Source organism: Musa acuminata, chromosome BXJ2-6, assembly GCF_036884655.1.
Source record: "Musa acuminata AAA Group cultivar baxijiao chromosome BXJ2-6, Cavendish_Baxijiao_AAA, whole genome shotgun sequence".
In the NCBI taxonomy this organism is placed as follows: domain Eukaryota; kingdom Viridiplantae; phylum Streptophyta; class Magnoliopsida; order Zingiberales; family Musaceae; genus Musa; species Musa acuminata.
Window position 1 is genome coordinate 43,938,852 of NC_088343.1, and position 16,497 is coordinate 43,955,348.

Sequence of the window (16,497 nt, forward strand, 5' to 3'; positions counted from 1 at the left end):
ATGACTCACCACCACGTGTTCTCCTTCCTTCCGGCTAAATCTCCATGTTCTCTTATCGTAGTCAACTTCTCAAGTTGAAATGACAGTCTCCACCGAAACAGAGAAGAGTTTGCAGAAGATTGCGATGACCTGCGCGAACCTAAAGGATGCCAACTCTGTTAATCTTCTGTGTGTGTTCGAGTAGGATCCGCTTTCCTCTCGCAGATGTTTCCCCGGTTGACATCTTTACTTCCTAAAGGAACAACACAAACAATAGAAAAGGCATGGATAGACGAATTAGAAGTTGGTTGACTTCTCAAGTTGCTGATCAGTAATGGTGCCTAAAATCCATCTCTCCGTTGACAACAGCACACCCATGTGAAGAGGTGCAGAAATAATGGGTTATAAGACTAGAGGCTGAGGTGGGCATGAATAGATCTTCTCCTGATGGAGTTCTTCGAACTCTCCCTTCTCGAATCTGTCATTGTTTATTGCGAAGAGTACGGGTTCGTACATCGACAGCATGCTCTCACTCATCTTCTCAGCATCTTCTCTTATGTCGCCTCGGAAACTTGTCATCTTATCAGATGCCTGATAAGACCAACCGCTCAGACACACTCATCGTCGTGCATTTAACAACGCGATTCAGCAGTGGCTTCATCTTTATTATAAAGTCCATTTTTGCCGTCGTAAGGCGACGCTGAATCCTTCCACAGTTTGTAGGATCGATTGCTCAGATCGATGGAGCGAGTTAATCGTCGTTATTTTTCCAAGATGAAAGGTGAGATGATGGTGATAGCTTACCACAAATAATTCATCTAGCTCGTGAGTTTGGTGCACAGAAGAAGATTTCTTCCTCCTTGTTTGCCACAGCCGGCCGAATTCACATATATAATATGCCCATCATATCAAAGTTCAAAGAAGCTATTTCTTCAGTGACGTTTTCCTTTTGATTTTGATTGATCGCGAAAGCCGCTGAATAATGCAATATAGTAGTTAGAATCACAACCATACACGTTATCTTCTTCTACTGCTGGTTTAGGAGATGAGCGAGCGTTGAACGTGAGGTATACACTGCATGCATGCAACGTGGCGATCGAGTTCGCGGTGAAGTGGGAAGTGCAAGCGAACGACAGTGAGAGAGAGAGAGAGAGAGAGAGAGAGAGAGGGGCCAATCCCCCTCGACGAAACAGTGGCTTTGAAGAAGAGATCGATGGAAGCGTTTGCCAAGACTGTAACTTCAAGTTCGTCACCCTGTCACACCAAGCTCGATCACTACGTTGTCGATTTGTCTTTCCCAAAATAATATTTTGTCTTAAAGATTAAAGGAAGCATAGGAAGCATATGTGCATGAGTTGGTTGGCTGTCGAATCCGTGTTATACGCATGATGACGACGACGATACAACAACGTAATTAACCAGCTTCCTCTCCTGCGCTCCTTTATAAGCAGCTCCGCTGTTTCCATGTCTCTCGTCCCACGCCGCCTTGTGATCTCTTTCCTCCTCCGACGGAACTGTTGGAAGCTTTTTTATCGCCTCGACGATGCCGCGGAAGGGAATGCGGAGTCTCTTCACATCATCTTCCGCGCCAAAGGTCGGTCCTCCGCTTCATCTTCGTGGGCCTCGATACGGAGCAGCGGGTGGGCCCCTGTCCCCTTCCTGCTTCACCTTCGCTGACAGGTTAATGGAGGAGAACATCGCGGCCGCAGCGGAGGTCATTCGAGAGTGGGGCCCGGAGGTGGACGACTCACTCTTCGGCAGCGGCCGCGCCGACTCCGGTCGCTTCCTGCAAGCTGTGTCGGACCTCCACCGCTCCATGCTTTTCTTCTCTTCCCCTTCCGCCGACTCCTGCGCGTCCACCGCCGTCCGCTCCGCGGCCCTCCTCCGCGCCCATTCGCTCCTCTCCGACGCTATCTGCCGCCTCGAGCGGGAGCTCAAGCTCCTCCTCTCCGCCCACGGTCGCCTCCTCAACCCCCTCGACTCCCTCCGTTTGGCCTCCTTCTCTGACTCCTCCGACGTCGAGTACGCTGCTGACTCCATCACCGAGGTGGAGAGCGCTGCGGACGTCGCCATTCGCGACCTTCGAGCGGTCGCCGATACCATGATCTCCGCCGGCTATGGCAAGGAGTGCGTCCAGGTGTACAAGAAGATGCGCAAATCCGCCGTCGACGAGTCCATCCACCGGTTAGGTTGCGAGCGCCTGACGCAAGCGCAGGTCCGAAAGCTTGACTGGGCAGAGTTCGAGTCGAAGATCCGAGATTGGCTCGCCGCTGCCCCAATCGCCTTCAGAACCATCTTCTCCGACGAGCGCCTCCTCTGCGACCGCGTGTTCGCCAGTTCCGACGCCATCCGCGAGTCCTGCTTCGCAGACGTCGCCCGCGATGCCGCCGCCTCGCTTCTCGCCTTCCCGGAAACGGTAGCGCGGTCGAAGAGATCGCCGGAGAAGCTGTTCCGGATCCTAGACCTCTACGATGCCGTTTCTGAGTTCTGGCCTGAGATCGAGTCGATGTTCTCCTTCGAGGCCACGACCGCCGTCCGGTCACAGGCTCTCGCCTCTCTCCTCAGACTCGCAGAGGTGGCGCGGTCGACCATGGCCAACTTCGAGGCGGCAATCCAGAAGGACGCCTCCAGGTCCCGGGTCCCCGGCGGCGGCGTCCACTCCCTCACCCGCTATGTTATGGACTACCTCGTCTTCCTCGCTGACTACGAGCTCCCCCTCACGGATATTTTCGCGGATTTCCCCTTCCAGGCCCAGAGCCCCTTGCCGGAGTCCTTCGACGAGGCATTGCAGGCGACGCCGTCCCTGTCCGCTCCCTCCTCCCCCTCCGCCGACTCCACCACCACATCCTTCGAGAGCAGCCCTTGGAGCTCCTCCCCCTCCCCCGCCTCCAGTGCCGTCGGGTCGATTTCAGTGCGGATCGCGTGGCTCGTCCTCGTGCTTATTTGCAAGCTCGACGGGAAGGCAGAGCTCTACCGGGAGGTGGCTCTCTCATACCTTTTCCTGGCCAACAACCTCCAGTACATAGTGCAGAAAGTTAAGGAGAGCGGACTGCGCCTCCTCCTCGGGGACGAGTGGGTGGCACGGCACGGGGCGAAGGCGAGGCACTACGCAGCGAGATACGAAAGGCTGGCGTGGGCAAAGGTGGCGGCAGCGATCCCAGAGGACGGAACTGTGACGGCCGCAGTGGAAGCGTGGGAGCGGATGCGAGGGTTCAACACGGCGCTGGAAGCGGCGTGCCGGGGGCAGGCGGGGTGGGTGGTGGTGGCGGATGGTGGGTTGCGGGAGGAGGTGATGTCGGCGGTGGCAGCGTTGGTGGTTCCGGCGTACCGGGCATTCTACAAGAGGTCCCGACCGGTGCTAAGAGTCTCTGGCGCCGCCTCCGCGGCGGTGGTGCGGTTCTCGCCAGAGGACGTGAGGAACCGAATCTACGGGCTCTTCGGCGGTTCGATAGGGTCCGGTTCTTCCGGAGACTCAGGAACCCGTTCATCCAGAGGTTCGACCGGCTTCAGTCCGCCCGTAGGCTCGAACCGGTCGGAATAGAGACTGCGTTTACAATTTGGAAAGCATTTACTATAAAAATTACAAGCCAATTAACCCAAGAAAGCATTTACCAAAAAGATTTCTCGATGGTTTAAACTATAAAAATTCAAAAATCACATATTATATTTATTCTATCGAGACTTGTGATCTGTGTTAAATCTTGGATTTTGATAATGAAATCAATTTATAAAGTTATAAACTAATATACGTTTAAAATAAGTAACGTATGAAAAACTTTGATTGTGGACTTGAATCATGAAAGCAGAATCTAACATTGGATCGGAGAGCATCATGTCGGATGATTGATAGATATGTCAGAAGATAGATTTTGTGTCATGAGTTCGAGCATCGCGCCAAAAGAATTAGACATTGCACAAAGATGTTCAGGTATTACGAGAAGTCAAGATGTCGATTGGACAATACGCTAAGATAATGTGTCGAATAATCGAACAAAATGTTAGATGTACTAATGATATGTCGAATAACATAGGTTTTATTATTGAGTCTTGATTGAAATTTAAAGTCTAATTGAGTCGCTTGTGGGGTGTAACCATGTTAACTGAGTCAATTAGTTTATTACTTTTATTTCGAGTGCTGAATATGAATAATTCATTCAAAATATCTAAACTTAATATAATAATAATGATATAAATAAGATAACGAGAGATATATTATCTGAATAAATAAGATAATTCGGATGATCCCTTAACCTTATATTACTATTTTTTAATATCTGTAACTAAAGTATTAAAAAAGTTTTTTTAATACTTACTATTTAGTTTTCTAGAATTATGTATGGAATCGAATTTGATATATTGAGATTAAATCACGGTTTATTTCATGACCTGATGCATTAGATAATTAAAATGTGTTTTCATCACCGTCACAGCCTACGTAAGAGACGACAACGTTGATTATTCTTGGAATGAGACCAGGAAAAGAACACCCAGTGCTGAAACCCTGCCGAAGACTGAGAGAGAGCTGTGCCAACTGTCGATTATTGATTTGTCTTGGAAGGCAATGCTTTTCATGATTTGACTACGAACATCATTATCAAACGTACACAATCTTTTGGCTTTAACTCTTCGTCATTAACGAGATTTACTGTTCACCACATGTTAATTACCAAACTGGTGTTGCTTGCGATCGAGATTAATCTCCGTATGCAAACTACGTGACATACTCTGACGTGGCGGTGAACCAGTTTGACTCGATTTGAATTTTCATCTGACTCTTTGGACTCAGCTTAATATACTTCATAATTCTCGTTGTAACATCGATTTCTATTCTGATCAGATGAGGTTCTCGATGTGCACCTATTGACATCTCAATCACACTTTCGAGAGGATCAGGTGATAGTAATATGTCCTCTTAAAAATTATTTTTTTAGATAAAATATTTTTTTTTAAATATCTTTTTTTTTTTAATTTACTTGACATTATATACTTGGATGGTTTTATTTTTATGTTTTTTTAGATTGAAATATCATTTTAAGTGTTAAAATCTTCCATCATTCCGATCATTATACTTTTAAAAATTACATTAAGATCTATATATTTATAAAAGTAAAATATTAAGATTATTAAAAAGATAATTTTATAAGGTTAAAATTCAAGAAAAAAGGTTTTTATTGGAGTAATAAAGTTGAATATTTTATTTTTATAAATAAAAAAAATTAATATAATTTTTAAAAATATGAAGATTGAAATACTAATGATAATTAACTACATATAATAATATATAATTAATCACATCAAAACTAAAGAAAAATCGTGTGTTCATAAATTTATGCTCCAAATGTGTACATCTGACCATCTTGAATTTATTACAAACATAAATGCAATGCAGAAATCAGTTCTGTAGTGGCATCCATTTAGTACCAAAGTCCATTTATATATATTATAAAAAAGAGTGCACTAGTTTATGCTTCTCTCAGAAGTTTGAAGATGGTTGGCAACAGCCAGCTTTTCATGGAGCAGATAGATGTCCATTTCCATATATATATATATATGATAAAGATGGAATTTGTGCTTTATCCATTGTGTTAGTCTTAATAGCGGTGTATTATGATGGAGAAGAAGATGACATGTCAAATCAGCCGCCTTCGGAGACGAGAATGGGAAAGTTAAATGTGAGAAACCTGAAACAGGTGATGGTTTCTTCTCCATTCGTGCTCTCAGGATCTGCATTTGCTAGTAAAAAGCTTGGATCGTTCATGACAACGAGGAAGAACTTTTTGACGACATCTTCTACCGACGAAAGCTCGCGGAAGCTACATAGAGTTGAGCAACAGTTAACCTTAGAATCTGCTCTGCAACATTGATTTTATAGTACCACTACAACTTGTACAGCGACTCCACAGTAACGAAAGGCAACGCAAACGCACGCCAAAAAGGCAGGAGGAGATGAGAGATGAGTCCCCCCACTGGCACGTCTCCACTCTACTTTGGCGGGCTTGTCGTCTTCGTTCTCGTCGCCAAATCTGCTTGGGTGGGCCCGGCGGCGTCACATTCTCAAGGCACCACCATAAAGCACGAGATAGAAACTCGAGCCGTGCCAACCTCTTCTTCCACGAGCTCTCCTTCCTCCCTGCTTCCTCGGCGGTCCCATCCCCATCAAGCCACCCCGCCTCTTCTTTAAGTGTCAACCTTGCTTACCGCAAAACCTTCCACCGGTTCTTCCGTCTTAGCTTGCCGGGGTCGAGGGGCAGCAGCGATGAGCCTGGAAATCGAGAGAGCCGCCTCCTTTCTCGCTGACCTGGAAATGGGGTCGGTGCTGGCGGCGGAGCCTTCCCCGGCCGGCGCTGCCCCGGCGCTGGTGCTGTCGAGCTCGATGGACAAGAAGAAAAAGAAGTACGTGAAGCAGGTGACGGGGAGGCACAACGACACGGAGCTCCATCTCGCGGCGCGGCGCGGTGATCTGCCCGCCGTGAGGCGGATCCTCGGCGACGTCGTTGCCCAGGTCGCGGGAATGACCTCGGAGGTGACGGAGTTGGAAGCGGTGACCGCGGAGATGGTGTCGGCTGTGGTCAACGAGACCAACGAGTTCGGGGAGACGGCGCTCATCACGGCCGCCGAGAAGGGGCACCTTAGCGTGGTAGCGGAGCTGCTCCAGTATTCGGATAAGGAGAACATCTCGAGGAAGAACCGATCAGGGTTCGATGCTTTCCATGTGGCGGTGAAAGAAGGACATCGAGGTGAAAGCCTTTCATCTTCTGCGCTGCCTCTTCGGCCTCCTTTTTCTTCTTCCCTCTTGCTGACTCGTTTCACACAGACATCGTGCAGTTACTTCTCGGCCATGACCCAACACTCGGCAAGACGTTTGGCCCCTCAAACGTGACGCCGCTCATATCTGCGTCGGCGAGGGGCCACACCGAAGTGATCAAGCAGCTCCTCGCTCAGAATTTTAGCATGGTGGAGGTGGCCAAACGCAACGGGAAGAACGCTTTGCATTTTGCTGCCAGGCTCGGCCATGTCGAAGCAGTGAAAGCATTGCTAGATAAAGATCCACAACTAGCGCGAAGGACGGACGTCAAAGGCCAGACTGCACTGCACATGGCCGCGAAAGGAACAAACCATGATGTGATCAAAGCACTCGTGGATTCTGATCCCGCCATAGTTATGTTGCCTGACAAAAACGGGAACACCGCCTTACATGTGGCGACGAGAAAGAAGCGTGCAGAGGTAGAACCTACATCCGATCATTTCTGCATCGAATAAGCCTTTCTTATATCTGATCGTTCTTCGTTTGTCTTTCCAGATAGTGAATCTGCTGTTGCTTCTCCCGGACACGCATGTCAACGCACTGACAAGAGACCACAGAACTGCGTATGATATCGCGGAAGAGTTGCCTCTCTCCGAGGAGTCAACGTACATCAAAGAGTGTTTGTCTCGCTACGGTGCGCTGCGGGCAAAAGAGTTAAACCAGCCTCGAGATGAGCTTCGGAAAACGGTGACGGAGATCAAGAAACACGTGCACACGCAGCTTGAGCAGACCAGGAAGACGAACAAGAACGTTTATGGGATCGCGAAGGAGCTGCGGAAACTACACAGGGAGGGCATCAATAACGCCACCAACTCGGTGACGGTGGTGGCGGTGCTCTTCGCGACCGTGGCGTTCGCAGCCATATTCACCGTGCCAGGTGGAAGCGAAGACGACGGGATCGCGGTCGCCGTACATGCCACGGCTTTCAGGGTCTTCTTCATCTTCAACGCCATAGCGCTGTTTACGTCGTTGGCGGTGGTGGTGGTGCAGATCACTCTCGTCAGGAGGGAGACGAAGTCGGAGAGGAGGGTGGTGGAGGTGATCAACAAGTTGATGTGGTTGGCCTCGGTGTGCACCACGGTGGCTTTTCTGACCTCCACCTACATTGTGCTGGGCCGGCGACTGCAGTGGGCGGCGATACTGGTGACCTTGATCGGGGGAGTGATAATGGCGGGTGTCCTCGGCTCCATGACCTACTTCGTGGTGAAATCGAAGCGCATTCGTAAGATCAGGAAGAAGGAGAAATCATCCAAGAGAAGCGGTTCTACTTCCTGGCATCACACCTCTGACTTCTCCGATTCCGATTTCAATCCGATTTATGCCATCTAAAGAAGCGTGAAAGGCGTTTGTGGTTGCTTCCATGTGATTCTGAAACTGTACATGAGAGCTCGATTCATGTCCCATTCGTCCCGACGGGTTGCCTCTTGTTCTCGGGTAGCGTGTGCTTCCAAAAGGTTGACTGAGAACCTCGCGACAAGTCAACGAACGTGATTCTTAATCAGATTAATCTTTGATTTGTTTACATTGTTTATTCCAAGTCCATCACCGTCCTACATCTTGTCATCACAAATCCTAATGTTGATCGAATGGTCAGAGACTCCTCTTGCCGCTTCCCCTTCCTCGCAGAGGTGCAGACACCTCTTCGGCTTCACCTCCTCCTGCTCGTCGTCGTTCTTCTTCTCGCCTCGATCTCTTCGTCTATGGCGAAGATCGAAAACCTCCCTATCATTTCCGTTCCGGAGTATCTCTGCACGAGACTTCAAAGAACCCCGCCGTGCTCGCTCTTTTCTGGCAGTTCTACATCGTGGTGATTGGGTATCTCTACTTGGCAGGAGTCGCGGTTTACGCTCCAAATAGGAGCGCCTGTTACGAGTACGTACCGATGTGTTAGTGTGGGAGCCGAGGAGACAGCGAGCGTTGCCTTCTGTATCTTCATGTCTTATACATACCAGCAGTACTTTGTTCTTGACGACGAAGAGGAAGAGGCGGCGGAAACGGTGCTCTGCGAGGAAGAATCCGAGCTTTGAGTGGCGGTGGATTGGATTCTTTGTCATGCGTACTTCCTGATGTGATCTCCATTCTTATAAATTGTTCAAATTTAAAAAAAAATAAAAGATTTATTTGAAAAGATGTTTTTTTAGTTATTTTGATAATTATTTTTGAAAGGTCGAATCTTTTATGAAAATATCTATAAATAAATATTTGTGAGTAAATTATGAACATATCTTTTTCATATTCTTTTTCTTTCTTGATAATTCTCCAAGTGATTTTGAATTAGACATTCTCTAATTCTTCTTTGATAATTTTTTATTGTTTGCTTAAACTCATAACGATCTTGTTGAGAAGATGATGCAAATATCATTTTTAAGAAAATATTTATACACGTTTCAAGTCTAAATATATTTTCTATAATATTCTTGATCTTGTGTTTGTTATTTGTTTCGATAGTATTTTCATTCTCTTCTTTGTTATATTTTCCAACAGAATCTTGGTTATTCTTCGAGATGCAAATGACATAGACAATATAATAGACAACATCGATACGTATTCTTGCATGCATGGATCACAATATTTGGATTCAATCCGTAGATTTTTCATGTCCCTGAGGAGGAGAGAAAATGCCAGTTGAACATTAAGCATGCTATATTTATTCAAATGGTTAGCATGACTTGGGTACAATCAATAGGTTACAAATCGCAATTGGTGGAAAAAAAAAAAACACGGAGATTTGAAAAAATTGCACAAAGCCGATATATTTTTATTTAAATTAATTATTTTAAAATATGTTGGTCAAAATAGTTGGTAAGAATTTTGATAATTTGTCTTAAGATTTTGAATTGGAAACTCATCACTTATCCCTGTCGATTGGAAACTCATCTCTAACTAAAGAAGAGAATTGAGTGCACCCCACACATTAAATAGAAAATACTTTTTAATTCGGATAATATATATTTTTTTTAACCAAAAACAATTAGGGATTTCAAACTATAAATAGGGATATCTCATATAACCTAAGCTCTCTTTTCTCTTTCTAATTCTTCAAATTCAATTTTGGATCATCTCCTGACAAAACCCTTTGATTCGTGCTACAGATTTAATTTCCAAGTGCGATAAGATTAGAACAGTGGACTGATCGTATCCCATCAAATTAGACAAATAACATTTGTGAACCCAAAGAATGATCATGGAAGCCATGTTGTCGTTTCAAGAACAATTCTTTTCGACAGTCATGCAAGTCTCGAGTTGTAGCTCCAGAAAATTGTACGGTCTGGAAGGCAAAAGTTCGAGGTGGTGTTTGGGAAACAGAGTATACTAGTTTGGAAGATTGGAAAGCTCTTTCTTCAAAGTCCTCGATCGAGCTTGTCAAGCAGGCCGACAATGAGAGATAGCAGGCGACACGCTTCGTCTCTCTCTCGTTCCTTTTGCCGGGCCTGTCGGATTTGGTGGATGTCATCGTTCGGAGAACAGCCCAGGATACATGGCAGTATACTGCCTTCTTCGCTTGGTGTATTTACGTACGTAAGAGCCACGAGATTGGATATCCAGTATGAACTCATGCCTTGATGGGAAGAACAGTACATCAAAACTTCCCACCATGAGAGTCAACCGTGTTAATGGGGAGCATGTTTTGTTGGACGTGACCTTACCGTCGAAGACGAGTGTGGAAAGCTGAATCGAAATAGCGCTCGTGGTGCTCGTGTCTACCACTGAAAACGAGAAGTTGAACGCTTCTTCCCGTGTGGCAGACAACACATCAGCTTTTCTATCTTGTCCTTGTTCTTTGGTAGTGCTAATTAGACGCAATCGAAAGCTGAAGTTGTCGGTGAGAAGCAACAGAGGATTGGATCGCAGCCAATCTGCTGCGTGATTACCCGTCTTCAAAGCATCCACCTGACAGTTCTCACCGAGTATGTCTGTTCTGTCTGGGTTTACCTTGTGTATGCTTTGACCTTGCTTGCTCTTCATCTTCTTCCTGTCCTCTTTAACTACAGTCGAGCTTGTACGTATGTGGGAAAAACATGCAGACCTCAAGTCAAAGAGTTGAATGGTCTAAAGTCTGTTTGTTGCAGATGTCCCCACTTGTAGAAGGAGAAAGGAAGCCGATTCCTTCGGACCGCTGCCTTTATATGCCACTCTCTCTTCCACCACCACCTCAGCTGTTTCTCGCATCATCTCGCTGCGGAACTCTGTCGTTGCCCTGCTTGGAGCAATGGACCGTCGGTCGTCGAAGGAAAGGAGGCCGCCTCCGAAACGAGGTCAGGTGAAAGCTCGTATCTTTAAGATATTGATTCGGTTCGTCAGTGCAATCACTTCAGGGAGGAAAGGAGAAGGCTCATTGCGACAAGGTAGTGACTCATCCTCCACCTCTCCGGTTCGCGATAGGCACAGCCATGGTGATGCCAAAGACATTGAGGCTCAAGCTTAGCTTTAGGCCTTTGATGAGATGAGGGCAACGTAGCCATGAAAACAAGTCTACGAAGGATGTCCAGCTTGGATATCAATGATGATAAGTATTAGCCGAATCAGAATAGAGTGAATCATTGTAGTCAACTAAAATAAAGAAAGAAAAAGGTGAAACTTGGCGTCTAGGAAGCTGTCATCATGGCCATGAATTGTCATAGCACTGTGACCCTACAGCAGACAGATCAAACAGGAAGAAGAAGAATGAACTCCACAAAGGCTACAAGTGCAACAGCATAGGCAGATGCAGCGAGGGCGATGCCACAGGTGTCGCTCTGACCAATCACCATCCATCGCTTCATGGGAAAAGCCTCTGTTAGCGTACGTACCATATTCCACAATACAACAGTCCACCTGCTTGTGTGTGTATGTGTAAAGCTAATGATACGACAGTCCACAATAGCCTCCCTTGTTTGTTTTCGCTCTCTAGGCTTAGTCTGTTCTGCGATTGTACACCGGACAAAAGAACTCTGCTTTCCATGCCACAGAAGAAAAAGAAGAAAGTAACAAAAGATGATGCCTAGTTTCGATTCTCCTGGAGAGAGGGGATTGGAATCAACATAATTGAGGGGAGGATCATTTTGATAGCAGTGATCCTAATTAAACAGCCTACCAAAATTAGTCAGACGCAGTCCGGTCCTATTATTTATTTGTCCTTTGCATTTGGGGAACAGTTCTAATTCTTTCTCTATTGCTCTCTAAATTGAGTGTGCTCTTATGCACACAGGACTTTGGCAGAAAAAGAAGTACCAAGTCATGACCCAGTAATCCTCGGAAGGGAAACCCTCGCCAGGGAAAAGTCACGTTATCTATCGTAAGTCTTACACATCACACAGCTGGAAGCCAATGACAGGGGGCAAGAAACTAGGAAGGAAAGTAGAGCACAGCTTTCTACGACCCCACGCCACGAGCAGCAGAACGAGGTACAGTCGTAGTGGAGAGAATAGGCATTCCTCGTAGATAAGCGAGGCAAAGTAGTGTCAGACGGCAAAAGTGAAGCCTACCCAGCGTTTAGCTTTGATTGCTATGCCCACCTTTCTCGGAGCCATGGGAGCTCCTTTTGATCCGTCGAATCTATCACCTGGCACGCAGGAGTAAACGCATCATGCATACCCTATAGCTTATGCGAGAATGCAACATAACAAAGACTGCAGCGCTAGTGGTGGTGTCTGTACGTACTCAGTTTCTGAGAAAGTAGCCGGTGCTCGCTGGAGGAGGGAATGGCAAGTGATGGGAGATTGGAGGTGGTGGCGGAGCCGGCAGCGGTGGAAGCGCAGCCACTGTTGTGGCGTTGGAGAATCCTGATGATGCTGCAGACGTGACTAATGGCAACAGAGTAGGACCATGCATGTGCCACGCCCAGCCGGGAAGGGATCGCAAACCCACCTCGGGCCTCTGCTCTTTCCCTCTTTCCTGTATCCACGCAATGCTGTCCATTAGATCATACCAGCAAGCATGATGAAGCAATACACGAATTTTGATGAACACGACTATCAATAGGAAAAAGATGATACTAAAGTAGACCCACTAACTAATAAGGCAAACGCTGGAAGATGCTAAAGAACGGGCAGCAGCTAGAGACCATAAGAACAAGTGGGGCACTCCTGTAACGCTCAGGGCAGCATATGTGCCTAAAATGCCAAGGCCCTACATGTTCTCGTTATCTAATATTAACTAAAAGGTCATGAAGGTAGTAGAACAAACGTTTGACACAAAAAAAGCTGTTTTGGAGTCTACTATCTATAATAGTTGTCATGCACTAATGTTGGAATAGAATCACCACCATACCAATAAAAAGCATCAGCAAGAAGAGCTAGAGGAAATGAATTTTAAGCAATGTTTATGTTAAGAGAAGGAAAAAGAGAATCAGTAGTCATATGAACATATTCCGTGATTCTAGAGGTAAAATGGCGAGCAAAATAATTATTAGGTTTTTACCTCAATTCTGGGAAAGTAGCCTGGGTAAGCATTCCACAAATGGGGATGTTGAGGTGTCATTGCGAAACCAGGGACAACAGCCGGATGATTAGGACTGTCAGGCTGCAACAGCAACCAAAAATGAATGGCATATCAGTGTCACTGAGCATCTAAAGAATGGATGCAACACCAAATTAATCATATCATTGTGGCAGCATGCCAGATTATTTCACATACATAAGACAAATGCATTTACGGGAACCCTCGCACATTGGACGTACAAAACCCAAGAACAAGACTAAAGTTGGAAAATAGTGCATCGATAATTGTCCTGAAGATGCTGATTCCAGAAGAAAATGAAATGAAAATAACAGTTTGTTACTTTAATGTATATTGTATATTTTATAAAATAAATTTGCTTGGACGCTATGGCTTGTGGTAGTGGTTGTTTATTTCTGCTTTCTTGGAAATTCACTTGGACATCTAGTGTACACCAAAATGATGCACGAAACATGTGGCTAAATAATAATCCTAACCGATCTTCCTTCCGTAAAAACTTTTGCACTTTACATCCACCAACATCAGCTTCTAACATACTAATCCTTTGCCATTTACTAAAGGTACTTCAATCGGACCATTGGTACCATAAGAATTTTCCTTGTGAGGGCACTTCTAAAGGACATTATCTAAGAAATCTGTGAATGCAATGAAAGTATTGCTGCTATAGCAGTGAAGAGGAATCAGGATGAGTTAGAAGAACATCAGTGCGAGAATAAACATTAAAAGCAACTGGCTCATCTAAGGACAATTTGTAAACTCAACAAATCAAGACATATTCAGAAATGCAGATGGTGGAAGACTATTTACCTGAGCATTTCCAGTTTCCGTAACTTCATATGAGCCGTGACTGAAATTGGTACCAGTAGAATTGCCATCACTCTTTGTGCTATGAAAGTTAGGCTGAGAAATCCTCAGGCTTAAATCAACATCCTCGAAGGCAGCTATCAGAACATGATATCAGCATCATGTGAAGATTACCCATAATTGACAAAATGTACAGTGAAAATAACTTGGGCCATACAAAACCACCAAGAATGTTTACTGATGACACCTTTGTTTTCAGGCTCAGGAAGTCTCTCTCCTTCATAGAGGCTTGACTCAAAATTGGTGATTGCTACCCTTCCATTCCATCTGATAGCAGCCTTGTCATATGCCCTAAAGGTCAAAAAGTGAAGTGGAAAAGAAAAAAGGAACATTATACAGTTCATAACTCTCCGAGGTAAACGTTCATAACAGAATGTCATTATTAAGAATTGAGAAAGCAGACCTTGCGGCCTCTATTTCGCTGTCAAATAAACCAAGATAAATATACCTGCACAGAAAGAAAATTTGTGTTTAAATATAAACACCGAGTTCAATCTTATCTTTGAGAAGTAAACAAGTTTTTTAAGGGATGAGATGTCTCTTTGTTCAACCTTTGCACCTACTGCTAATTTTCTTGAGATTACAAAGAATGCAACCACTTCTATGTATCTATATAGCATCATATAATTGTTTGATTGAAACTTCCGCAAACAAATTGTTTTTCTTTTTATCTACAAATATATTAAGGGCTATCAAAGAATTTCCTCTGAGAATGACAACTTTGAATATCTAACTTTCCTTCCTCATATTTTACTTTCATCCACCACATTTTTCCCATTACTTTTCCACCCTAAGAGCCATTCCTTGACACATTTTACTTCTAATGCATATAAGGTCAATAACTTGCAGGTGGTTCCTTAATTTAATATAGAAGCAAGGCCTTGAATTCAAATACACAAACCACCTAACCGAGAGTAGATTTTATGGATATGAAACATAAGTATTCCAGACCAAGAAATCAAGAAATACTACGACATCACACTTTTTGCCGAGGAACTGTCCCATGCGAGCCTCCCATCTACCACACTTGTGAAGAGTCACCCCTCTGTACTTGGAGCTTCCCCTTGCAAACCCAGTGCTTTGACGACGAAGTATATGCACAAATTCTTCCTTAGTCAGGTTTCTCATCTGAAATAATACAACATAGACATCCTAATTTAACCTTACCATGTCTTTTAAGAGAGACGGATCACATCAACACCCACATATACCGAGTTCTGGGATTACCTGGCTCAAATCCTCGTCGTAATCATTAAGATCAAAGTTGATGTCTGCATCAAGTCCCCGAAACTTGATAGCGGCACGATCATATGCTCTGCAGTCCATTTAATAAATGCAACACAATCCTTCCAAACCATGAACTACTCGAGCAGTATATATACAGGCCATCAAACATTTTTCAAGGAGGAAGGGAAAAGATGTCAAACCTTGCGGCAGCATGAGCGGTGTCGAAACCTCCTAAAGTTGCAATGCAAACAGAGCAAAAGAATTAAACCCCAAAACATAAAGAATTAACAATCTTTCCTCCGTTTATGTGAGGAGAGATGGAACCTTACCCAGGTAGACTTGCTTTCCACAATCCCTGCGCAGAATTAGAGGTAGTAAGGAGAACAGCACATTAAACTAGAACACGATGGAAAAGAGAATAAGGATCAGGACGAAGCATCTGCTAACCAAATGTGGGACTCCCATCTCCCGGTTCTCCTGTAGAAGGTGACTCCGCGATACTGCGAACTCCGAGACCTCGGTCCTCGCCTACTCTTCTTCACCACCTCCTGCTGCTGCTGCTGCTGCTGCCGATGCAGCAAAACCCTCGCCTCCGCCTCTGCGGCGCAACCCACCGTCCCCTCCACGAAGCCAAGATCGCCCCGGCGGGCTGTCGAGCTAGAGTTCGCGGCCACCGGAGGCTGAAACGTGGACGCCACCACCGTCGTAGGAAGCAGCGGCCACGTGACGACGCGCCGCTCCGGCAAAACACCACCCTCATCCTCACCGTCATCATCAACAACAGCCGGCTCGGTGGGGCACCTAAGGTTGTCGAAGCAGAGGGAGGCGGCGCCGCTGGTGGAGCGCAAATCCTCCTCTTCGGCGGCGGCACTGCTCGACGCCTCAGATGAGTTGGAAGCCCATGCGGCCGACTGACCGGGAGAGACGACATTTAGATCAAACTCTATCTTCGCCTCCAATCTCTCGTGCGCCATCGATGCGACGCTTCGCCGCGTCCGATTCAATACGACAAGTTGCAGTAATCAGAACGGAATCAGAAGGGAGCGAGCAGCAAACTTCCGAGGAGGAGGAGGAGATCGACGTGGGAGAGGATCCGGTCCATTTGGGGGTTGCTTCTTCTCGGATGGTGGGAGGCGGAGGAAGAGGGCCGGGATCGAGACAAAAAGAGGAGTCCTGTGGGGAGC

The 16,497-nt window shown here is 45.8% G+C and overlaps 3 protein-coding genes across 3 annotated transcripts; 2 read left to right on the forward strand and 1 right to left on the reverse strand.

Moving 5' to 3' along the window:
* The first annotated feature begins 1,466 nt into the window (after positions 1 to 1,466).
* Positions 1,467 to 3,645, forward strand: LOC103990262 (exocyst complex component EXO70H1-like). Its single transcript, XM_009409340.3, has one exon. The coding sequence runs from the start codon at positions 1,523 to 1,525 to the stop codon at positions 3,518 to 3,520; it is 1,998 nt and encodes a 665-aa protein (XP_009407615.2). The 5' UTR covers positions 1,467 to 1,522; the 3' UTR covers positions 3,521 to 3,645.
* A 2,534-nt stretch (positions 3,646 to 6,179) lies between these two features.
* On the forward strand, positions 6,180 to 8,300 carry LOC135615866 (ankyrin repeat-containing protein ITN1-like). Its single transcript, XM_065114923.1, has 3 exons — positions 6,180 to 6,716; positions 6,794 to 7,203; positions 7,280 to 8,300. The coding sequence occupies exons 1-3, from the start codon at positions 6,236 to 6,238 to the stop codon at positions 8,111 to 8,113; spliced, it is 1,725 nt and encodes a 574-aa protein (XP_064970995.1). The 5' UTR covers positions 6,180 to 6,235; the 3' UTR covers positions 8,114 to 8,300.
* Positions 8,301 to 12,019: 3,719 nt separating this feature from the next.
* LOC135615867 (APETALA2-like protein 3) lies at positions 12,020 to 16,485 on the reverse strand. Its single transcript, XM_065114924.1, has 11 exons — positions 15,761 to 16,485; positions 15,643 to 15,668; positions 15,514 to 15,544; positions 15,314 to 15,401; positions 15,069 to 15,214; positions 14,490 to 14,534; positions 14,274 to 14,377; positions 14,030 to 14,163; positions 13,184 to 13,285; positions 12,425 to 12,658; positions 12,020 to 12,326 (listed from the first exon to the last, which is right to left on the reverse strand). Exons 1-10 carry the CDS (start codon positions 16,285 to 16,287, stop codon positions 12,425 to 12,427), a joined length of 1,437 nt encoding a protein of 478 aa, XP_064970996.1. The 5' UTR covers positions 16,288 to 16,485; the 3' UTR covers positions 12,020 to 12,326.
* Between the last annotated feature and the right edge of the window lie 12 nt (positions 16,486 to 16,497).

What these genes read in the sequence shown, in the direction of transcription:
- LOC103990262 (XM_009409340.3), top strand. Translation starts at nt 1,523, where the DNA reads ATGCCGCGGAAGGGAATGCGGAGTCTCTTCACATCATCTTCCGCGCCA.
- LOC135615867 (XM_065114924.1), bottom strand. Translation starts at nt 16,287, where the DNA reads ATGGCGCACGAGAGATTGGAGGCGAAGATAGAGTTTGATCTAAATGTC. An exon ending in TCCTGAGCCTGAAAACAAAG is followed by an intron (nt 14,164 to 14,273) that starts GTGTCATCAGTA and finishes ATGTTCTGATAG; the next exon opens with CTGCCTTCGAGGATGTTGAT. An exon ending in GCTACTTTCCCAGAATTGAG is followed by an intron (nt 12,659 to 13,183) that starts GTAAAAACCTAA and finishes GCGTGGATACAG; the next exon opens with GAAAGAGGGAAAGAGCAGAG.
- LOC135615866 (XM_065114923.1), top strand. Translation starts at nt 6,236, where the DNA reads ATGAGCCTGGAAATCGAGAGAGCCGCCTCCTTTCTCGCTGACCTGGAA. An exon ending in GGTGAAAGAAGGACATCGAG is followed by an intron (nt 6,717 to 6,793) that starts GTGAAAGCCTTT and finishes CGTTTCACACAG; the next exon opens with ACATCGTGCAGTTACTTCTC. An exon ending in CGAGAAAGAAGCGTGCAGAG is followed by an intron (nt 7,204 to 7,279) that starts GTAGAACCTACA and finishes TTGTCTTTCCAG; the next exon opens with ATAGTGAATCTGCTGTTGCT.